Source organism: Poecilia formosa, unplaced genomic scaffold, assembly GCF_000485575.1.
Source record: "Poecilia formosa unplaced genomic scaffold, Poecilia_formosa-5.1.2 Scaffold343, whole genome shotgun sequence".
Classification (NCBI taxonomy): domain Eukaryota; kingdom Metazoa; phylum Chordata; class Actinopteri; order Cyprinodontiformes; family Poeciliidae; genus Poecilia; species Poecilia formosa.
Genome location: NW_006800282.1, coordinates 662,869 through 672,401, shown reverse-complemented (window position 1 = coordinate 672,401; position 9,533 = coordinate 662,869). Strand labels below are relative to the sequence as shown.

At 35.2% G+C, this 9,533-nt stretch overlaps 1 protein-coding gene across 4 annotated transcripts in view; it reads left to right on the top strand.

The window, feature by feature from the left end:
* Positions 1-9: 9 nt before the first annotated feature.
* Positions 10-9,533, top strand: part of dennd1a (DENN/MADD domain containing 1A) — a 28,662-nt gene continuing 19,138 nt past the window's right edge. For 2 of the 4 annotated variants that reach the window (XM_016661780.1, XM_016661781.1), the window contains exons 1-8: positions 11-1,515; positions 1,797-1,846; positions 4,148-4,267; positions 5,866-5,935; positions 6,234-6,314; positions 6,757-6,810; positions 7,506-7,616; positions 8,789-8,889. In XM_016661780.1, the coding sequence (XP_016517266.1) occupies positions 1,839-1,846; positions 4,148-4,267; positions 5,866-5,935; positions 6,234-6,314; positions 6,757-6,810; positions 7,506-7,616; positions 8,789-8,889 (545 nt within the window). In that variant the 5' untranslated portion in view covers positions 11-1,515; positions 1,797-1,838. Of the gene's footprint in view, positions 1,516-1,796; positions 1,847-4,147; positions 4,268-5,865; positions 5,936-6,233; positions 6,315-6,756; positions 6,811-7,505; positions 7,617-8,788; positions 8,890-9,533 lie in introns of those variants that run through there. The other 2 variants (XM_016661779.1, XM_016661783.1) reach the window with 2 other exon arrangements.

Here is a 9,533-nt window from a genome sequence, read left to right as displayed (position 1 = left end):
TTTTTTTTTTCATGTTTCCACCAGGTCAACGATATGTTTCTTTTCTTGCAATTAAAAACGATGAACTTAATTGCGATGGACTTATCAATGTGAACCATGTCCATTCTGTGTGAATTTGTTGGCAATTTCTCGCTTTTCATAAAAATTATGCAGCAATACAACAAACTGTTTCCCCAGTCCCCGTACAGACAATCACAGTCCTAACATGTTTGGTTCAGTTTAGCTCTGTAGAGCTAACTCACAACAAAGGTCGCCTCCAGGAACTTTACAGAAATATAAAAATCAATTCTGTCCAGTCATACAAATTCCAAAAGTCCATACATTCCAATTGTTCCTAATTATCAAACAGTGTAGTCAAGTTCACCGTCGGACAGTGGGTCCGCGAGGAGAAATTTCCTGTTAGACATTAGAATTTCTGAAACTATACACACACAAAGACAAAAACCTTGTAAAACCTTACACGGGGTCAGAGCGACCCCACCAGATTCCACATGGAGTAAAAAATGACAATTGTCTTTTAGGAATGCAGAAGGGTTAAAAAGTTGTCTTGACTTGAAGCATTTACCTCTCCGGTAGCTTTGTATGAAAGCCAAACACAGTTGCATGAATAGTAACTGTTTATTGGTCTGTGTGGCTACTGTGGAAGAGGAAAATGTCTTTTGTTTTCATTGTCAGGTTTATATTAGATTATTGGATGACCCTGCACTGTGCTCTCAATGTATGTTGAAGTAGAACTAAGAATCAGAGAAGACATGTTCACCTGTCACAGATCTTCTCATCAGTTTCTCACTTTCATAAAGTCTAAACAGATTTTAAGAATAAAATTATCTCAATAGTAGTAGAAATTCTTTTTTGAAATATTTATCTGACCAGTTTGTTGTCGAAATGTGTTAAGATACTGGATGGGACAGGTTAACCTAAAACAAGATATTTTCATCATAAATTGTTGATAATGTTGGCATGACTGAGAGACAAAAATATTGCTAAGTGAATGGATTTGTTGTAAGAACCGTGGATAGCCACTTGGGATTGTTTTGCTGCAATCTTCCAAACAAATTAGGCACCCATCATCTGGTTACTGAATTTCAGAGGAGACACAGTAACTGCTGCCTAATGAAGAACCATTCCAAGAGTAAGCAACTGGAAACAGCAGAAACTAATTTAATAGTTATGAAAATGTCACTCTTCCTCTACTGTATAAGGCAGATTGTAACTGCTGTGTGTGACTGATTTCCTGGATTCTAAGGAGAACTTGTCAGCTATATTTCTAAGAAGTCCTTCCTGTTGCTCATTTCCTGTGTACTACCTCATCAGTTCTTGTCCATGCTGTTTTTATATGTTGAATCTTGCAAACAGCTTCAATTTTATTTACCACAATTTAGATGTTTTTGAATTTGGCACAATGTTGTGGAACTTGACATCAAGTGGTAGAACTTTAATTTGTTGGCTTTTTTCTGTCCACTTTATACAGGACCGGAGGTGCAAAGGCAGTTTCCTGCTGACTACCCTGATCAGGTTTAATCACAGTGTACCATGTTTCTTTCTCTAACGTTTAGATTTTGCAGAGTTAAAATGAATTGACACATTGCTGCTCTTTTGCATGGGATTTTGTTTTCAGCTATTTTCAGTATATAAAACCCAATTAGATTTATTTTATTTTTCTGTCTATATTTCTGCCTGTTGACCTTGAAATTTCCTCTTTGCAACACCACTTTTTACATGTGTATCTCTTTAAATCTGTTCACTTTATACAGTCTGTCAGATATATTGTGTATCAATTTCTTGTTGTTTCACAGGAAACTCTTCTTACTGTGCCAAAGTTCTGCTTCCCCTTCAGCATGGACAGGTACATACACTTAAATACAGGCATCATTGGGATTCAACAATCCAAACATGCATTTTGACTATGATTTCCAAAGCAAAATGTGTATATTACTATGCCTATTAGAAATATTTATTCATAAAGCACTTCAGGAACAGCAAGCAATAACCAAAGAACTGAATATATTAGGAGATTAAATTTGGTTTGGCTGCTAAGTAGCAGCAATGCACAACACATCATCTCAAGGCACTTTAGAAAATTTTTTATTCCAATATAATTTTACTTATATCCTCTTTGTCAAGTTCAGTTAATTTTTCAAATTAGTTAAGAAAAATTTCAATCTAAGAAAACCCAGCAGATTTCATTGAATTATTACTATCATTACTATTTGAATGCTCACACACTTGATTAGCAACTATTCCCTCAAGGATTTTAGGTAGGAAAGGAAAATTTAATATAATCCTGTAATTTATTAAGTCATCTTGATTGAGGAAAGTTTGCTAAGTAAAGGTTTAATTGCAGCTACCTTAAAAGCTTGTGGTACATGTCCATATCCTAAGGATAAATTAATCATAACTAAAACTAAAATGGGGGCAGTAATCAAAGGCAACACTTTCGATAATTTGGTTGTGAAGCGGTCCAGAGGAGTTTGGAAAAAACTAATATTTTTGACAACTCCAAAAGCTGAACTGATTCAAAACAGTCCAAACACTTATCAGATTTTATAGTTACATTCACTTAAATAGGATGAAGCAATCACATTTGTGAGGATGCCAATAATTTTATTTCTAATGGAATCAATTTTAATTAAAAAGAATGCCATGAAGTCATTACTGCTGAGAGCTGGGGGAGTCGATGGCTCAGCAGAGCTAAAACTCTGTGTAAGTTTGGCATCTGTACTTAAAAGAAATCAAGAATTATTCTTATTTTCCTCTTAATAATGAAACATACAATGTTCTAGCTTGTAACAATTTTTTTAATGCAGTTGTAGACTATTTTTGTAGGCAAAGTATCTCTTCTAGATAAGTAGAGTGCCAAAAAATGCATTAGAGATACATTTTAATGACACTTTAAATGGGAAAATATAAGTTAAAGTGTGACTTAGATTATTTATGTGACAGAAACATGGTTAAAAATATCTAATCAAAAAATTAAATGAACATTTTGTACTCTGAGAGCCAGTTTTGTGTCTAGAGGAGATATACATATGCTAAATGTACAATATGCTCTAAACACAACATGTTAAAAATATTTCTTATATTTATTGAAATACACTTATTTATTTATTTGCAATGCCTTTGAGAGTTGCTATTTTTTAAATTTTGTTGTGCTTTTTTGCACAGTGACATTAAAAGGAATTTTCATTCTGATTCTGAAAAGTAGTTAGAGAAAGCAAAGCCTAAATTTACTCTCTGATAAGTTATGATGGAGTTGTATCAGAACATCATGTTTTCTTCAGTTGTTGACATTTTTTTATTCCAAGTGTTCTCTGTGTTGGGCCAGCATGAGAATGTTTATGTGTACACCAGGACAGCATCCTGCTTGCTAATAAAACACATAAAAAAAGGAAAAAAATGAAAGAAAAAATGAAAAGGACTCAACAGTGGCAAATTCACACCACAGAAAACAAGATTAAAACAATCTAATGAAATAATGAAAATGAACAAAGTGATCATTCATGCATCTTCCTAAGGAACGGTCTTTCGATTTCATTTTTTTTTTTTTAAATCATTTTGCAAATAAAATCCTTTTGATTTAGCCAACTGCACTCATGTCAAAGGTTTTCACTCATTTTCCAGTTTTTCGCAAGGTGTTTCCTCATTTCCAACACCGTTTTTTTCCCCCATTTATATTCTCTGGATCTGTCAGCCACAACAATGGGAATCTCTTTGCGGATCACTTTTGGGCAGGGGTGCCCAAAGTCGGTCCTCGAGGGCTGGCATCCTGCATGTTTTAGTTCCCTCCCTGGTGGTAGTAACAACCTTTTCAGCATGTCAATGTTCTTCTTAGGCCTTCTAACGAGCCATCCAGGTGTGTTAAACAAGGGAGAGAACTAAAACAATGCAGGATGCCGGCCCTCGAGGACCGACTTTGGACACCACTGCTTTTGGGCCTCAGAAGGCCCAAAAGTGACAAAAGGCCCAAAATACAATGCATATTATTCCTTTATATTAACCTATGAGTTGGTCCTGAGCCTTTTTCTCTCTCTCCTCAGAGTCTAAGGTACTTTCCAGTTTGATCTGTCGGATATCTGAATTTAGTCTGGATGTTCTAACTCTTCATCTCATGTAATATCTGAAAAGCTTTCCTGTCTGCTTCCTGCAGCCTAACAATCAACCAGGTTGGCCAGAACTTCACATTTGTGTTGACTGACATTGAGAGTAAACAGAGATTTGGTTTCTGCCGCCTCTCTTCGGGAGCTCACACCTGCTATTGCATTCTCAGGTGGGTCTGAGTGTTTCAGGATCTGAAGCACATATTGTTTGTATAATCCTCTGAAAACAATTTAAGCATGGCCCTTGAAATAATAAAGACATTGTGCTAGTCATTAAAAATGGTTCATAATTCTGATGGTCTTTTTTTTTTCAAAATCGAAAATTGATCTGATTGGAGCTTAAAGCTGTGTTTTCTTGATGGCAGTATTCTTCAACATTGTTGATTTTATTTATTTATTTATTTATTTATTTATTTCTTAATATCTGAAAATCTGAGCTTTATTCCAGCAATTAAAGGAATAAAGTTGACAGAAAAAATATGATCAGTGTAACAATATAAAATGGTAATCAAAAGCAATTATTGTCTCTGTGAATGAACAGCTTATCTTACACATTGCTTAAACTTTAAATGAAGCCGGACTGTACTTGCATGTTTGTTACGAGCTTTTTTGTGTATAAAGAGTCCTGCAGGACAGTTGAATGTCTTAATCTCTTTTGTTGGTGTTAATACAGCAGTTTATTTTGGAGATGAAAATCATAGAGTATATCTATGATGCTATGATGCGGAGCCCCTAGGGGACATGGAGGATTTTTTTTCTTTTGCATTATCTCGCAAAAGTATTATGTTCCCTCGCAATACTTTTGCATTGCCTTGCATTAGGTTTTGCGTTCTCTTGCAATAATGTACTGATCAGTTTATGCGGCATATTTGAATACTGTAAGCCTTTCTTTATGGTATACTTTCTGTTATAATATAAGGTTTTCTTAAGGTTGTTCCATGTATGTCAATATCTCGTTATGAAATATCGGAAGCTTTATATATTTTTCTTTAGGATAGAAATGCAACACAAACCTATGATACAAATAAAAACTTTAAAATAAGTAGGACAGACAGAAAAAAAAATACATCCAAACTATTTGGACAGTTTCTGAGTTACTATCATGGGGTAACAAGTCATCTGACAGTTTTGATTGGGTCTCTTTTGTGTTGGTCTTAATGACTTAAAGAGCCATTTTCATGTGCAGTTCAGTCATAACCTTACACAAACAGACATAAACATGCAGTGAATAAATTGATCTTCAATCAGCTTTTTGCACCAAAGAGTTAAGAATAAACATGTTTTCACTGAGGCGTGTATGCATAAGAAATTTTAAATTGACATTTACTGCAAGGGAACACAAAACTTATTGTGAGGGAACGCATACGTTTTGCGAGGTAATGCAAAAGAAAAAATTTCCCATGCCCCCTTTGGGGCTTTGTAATATGATGATAATAGGGTATGGAGAAAAACAAAATAATCGTGAAGCCTCAAAATAAACAATTTTTGTATTTTGTATTCTCTCTGAGTTGAATGAAAAGTAATTGTTTTAGAAATGCAATATCAGAATTTTCATTAATCAATGTTAAAAATAATTTATGGCATGTGCTATGTCCTTATTTTGGCCATGCTTATCAACCTAAAATCTATAAAAGCTTTCAAATAAGCTTTCATTACTTTTTAAATCCTTTAAAAAATAGTGATGAATCCATAAATTTAAAACCAATGATTAATTTAGAATTGAAATGATGCCTTACTATATGTATATTAAAAATGTGTCTTCTCTCAGCTACCTGCCGTGGTTTGAAGTTTTCTACAAGCTGCTGAATATCCTTGCTGACTGCACTGTCAAAGGCCAGGTGACTCATTCAACTCTCACATGTTAGGTTTGGTTCTTGTTTGTCTCTAAATTATCATTGGGTGTTTGAGTTTACTTAGATCTCCCTGATACTTGCTGATTTTCACATGTAATGATGGAATATGTTAACATATATTTATCTATCTGTGGGAACGTCTAGTGTCTTCATATCAGCTGTGACCTTAATTTTTCTGCAGTTATTGCCTACACTCTGCAGCTTGTCTTTTGAAATTAGTCATTATTCCAGTGGAACATTTTTTATTGCAGCTGTATGGGTTAATATTTGTGTAATATTACAGGAAAGCCAGTGGCAAGAGCTCCTGGTGTCACTACATACACTCCCCATACCTGAGCCTGGAGTTCCCATTCACCTTGGTGTGGTAAGCTCCAATTCTTCACAATACATGCATTTGAATTCAGTTGAAAAGTTATGGCTATTGCACATTTGCATTTATGTTAATGAATTCATAACACCTATGATATTTTACTGTCACAGAAGTGTTTTGTGTGTATAAAATGTAGTCCCAAGTTATTCAGAATTCAATTAGATATTTTATTTTGACTACTATGTTGCCTCGGTCTGGAAGTAACTAATGATTTTGAGTGGCCCAGTCAGGGTCTTGGCTCTATAGATAATATGTGGTGAGCTAAAGATTAAGAGAGATGCTTGCCTCATTTTCAATCATCTTGGTAAAAATTATTTTAAATTTAAATCTGGCACATGTAGGAATATTTTAGAGCTTAACTGTATCCTCAGTAATCATTTAAGCAAATGCAAGTCTATTGTTTATACATCTCTCTCACGCTGTCCCTTTTTTCCAGCATTCCTTTTTCACTGTGCCTGACATAAAGGAACTCCCAAGCATACCCGAGAATGTGAGTGTTGAATTCCCTACCCTGACAGTCAATAGCCTCATTATTCATTTTGTCTTTACACAGTTTGAATGTTAGCTTCCTGATTAGGTTAGAAGGCATAATGAGTTTCTAAGTTCTGGGACTTCAGATGCTGACAGTTTAAAAATGGATTTGAGTGTGTATTAATATTGAGTGGCATGTTGGACCAGTTAACACTGTCACTCTGCAGCAAGGAAGTCTTGGTTTAAATCCTGGTCTGGGGTCTTTCTACATTGATTGTTCATGTTCTCCCTGTGCATGCGTAGGTTCTCTCTTCCTCCCACAGTCCAAAAACATGGTTTCTGGGTTAATCTGTTTCTTTAAATTGATATGAGTGTGTGTTTCTGAACTTTGTTTACCCTGTGTGTGTGCGTGTGCGCATGTGTAGGTGTGTCTAAGCCACACACACAAAATCTAAACAGGTCTCTTTAAACCAACTGTGCTCTGTTGGTTTGGTAATTCAGACAGCTGAGGGTACTGACTGCTCAGAGTAATATATCAGCAAGTATCGATATATAAATATCACAGTTAGACCTCTAATAGTGTTCTTTGCTCTTTTGGGAAGCTTAAAATGCTTCAAAACCTATAAAATTTATGTCAAATTATTTGTGTCATATGGAGATTTTGCCACAACTAACTGTCCTGACTATGTATCTCTTCATGTTTTACCTCTACAGAGAAACCTAACAGAGTACTTTGTAGCAGTAGATGTCAATAACATGCTTCATTTGTATGCTAGTATGCTTTATGAACGTCGAATCCTCATCTGCTGTAGCAAACTGAGCACTGTAAGTAGTACTTCCCGTTTCCTCTTTTTTTTGTCCTGCTCATCATGTCAGAAGTTAGTTGTCAGTATTGACCTTTTTGTTATTGTGTAGTTGTTTTATTTCATTTAATATAAAACATACATTATTAAGAGTTTGATTTACTTGGTGTTAAGTAAAGCCAGCTTAGTTAGTGTGGGGATTGTGGTATAGCACAACTCCACCTAAAATATATTTTTTATTTTTAGAGCTGTTTGGAGGAGCACTATGTTATCATGCCTATTTATTTTTCATTTTTTTCCATTTTACCTTACTGACATAGATTTTATTTTTGAATAGGCATGTGTAAGCTTTTCATACAAGTATTTCTAAGGTGTCATCTCTAGAGAATGAATTAGAATAGATTAGAATAGCTTTTTATTGTCGCTGAGAGAAAACAGTGTTCAAGAACAGTGTTAAACCAGTGAAATGCAGTTTGGGATCCTCTCACAGGCAGCAGTTAAAAGATAAAATCTATATATGTGCAGTAAAATCCATACATGTGCAAAAGAAACAACAGATTTTCCAGAGATATTAACACTGTAATATATACAGGCTTTATTTAAAAGTGCAATTAGTGCAACAATTGCAAAAACTCCAGTTAATTGTTCTTATGGTGCATTATTGTGAGCTTCAGCACACACATTTTCATCTCTTTTCAGTCTCATGTCCCCAAAGCAATCATTTTAACAGCTGCAAGCTTTTTAAATTGATAAAACTCAGAAATTAACTGAACAGGGAGTGGTTAAGAGACACAAGGAGCCGTTGAATTCACAGATTGGTACAGTTGTAGGCTAAGAGACAAAGTTTTCCTTCAAAAGCTGAGGAGCATGAAAAACTGTGCTAAAGCCCCATATAAACAAATAACTTCAATTCATTATATCTGTAACAACTGTTGAAGTCCAACTATTGAACTACTAAATAGCTATTAATATGAATTGAACAACTTATTGGAAAAGGAATTAGTGACATCTAGTGGCAATATTTCAGATAGTAATATAATGGATGAAAGCAGGTGTTTTCTACATTCTTGGCTGTTTTTATATCCCATATGAAACTGACAAACATGTATTGTATTTTTAAATCATGCATAAATGGCTGTTGGAAGGAGGGAAGAAAAATGAGTTGTCACATGTGTTTTTGATCTTTGTCTCCAGTTGACAGCTTGTGTACATGGGTCTGCGGCCATGTTGTATCCTATGTACTGGCAACATGTTTACATTCCTGTGCTTCCTCAACATCTGTTAGACTACTGCTGGTGAGTTTGAAACTTTAAAATTTGTAAGGAAACAGCCCAAAATTTTACCATGGACAATGTATATTAGTGAAACCGTGATGCTGTAGTTTAATGTAAGAAAATTGTAAGAAATTTTGGTGTCATGTAGAGGAAGCACAGGCGCCTCATGTACGGAGGCTTTTAGTCCTTGATGCACCCATCCAGAGTTTGGTTCTCAGCTTGGTGACATTTACTGCATGTCTTCCTCCTTCTCTTTGTGCCCATTCTGTCTTCATTCTAGTAAAGGCCACTAGTGCAACAAAAACATTTAAAAATAAACAACTAAATGCATACTTGTGGCCTTATTATGAGTATTATGATAAATCCAGGTGTGGTTGAAATATTCAGTTCTGTTTGCAGAACATAGAACTAAAAAGTGACCAAACTAGTAGATGTGAAAAATATGTTGGGAGCTTCGGTGGTGCACAGGCAAAGTACAACCCCTGTATGGAGGTCTTAGTCCTTGACATGTCAACACAATTACAAGTCCCAGCCTGATGACCTTTGATTCACGGTTTCCCCCTCTCTCATTACCCACTTTCCTGTCTTACCACTCTTCAATAAAGCCCAGTAGAGCAAACAAAACCTGTAAAACACTCTCTCTCTCTCTCTCTCTCTCTGTCTCT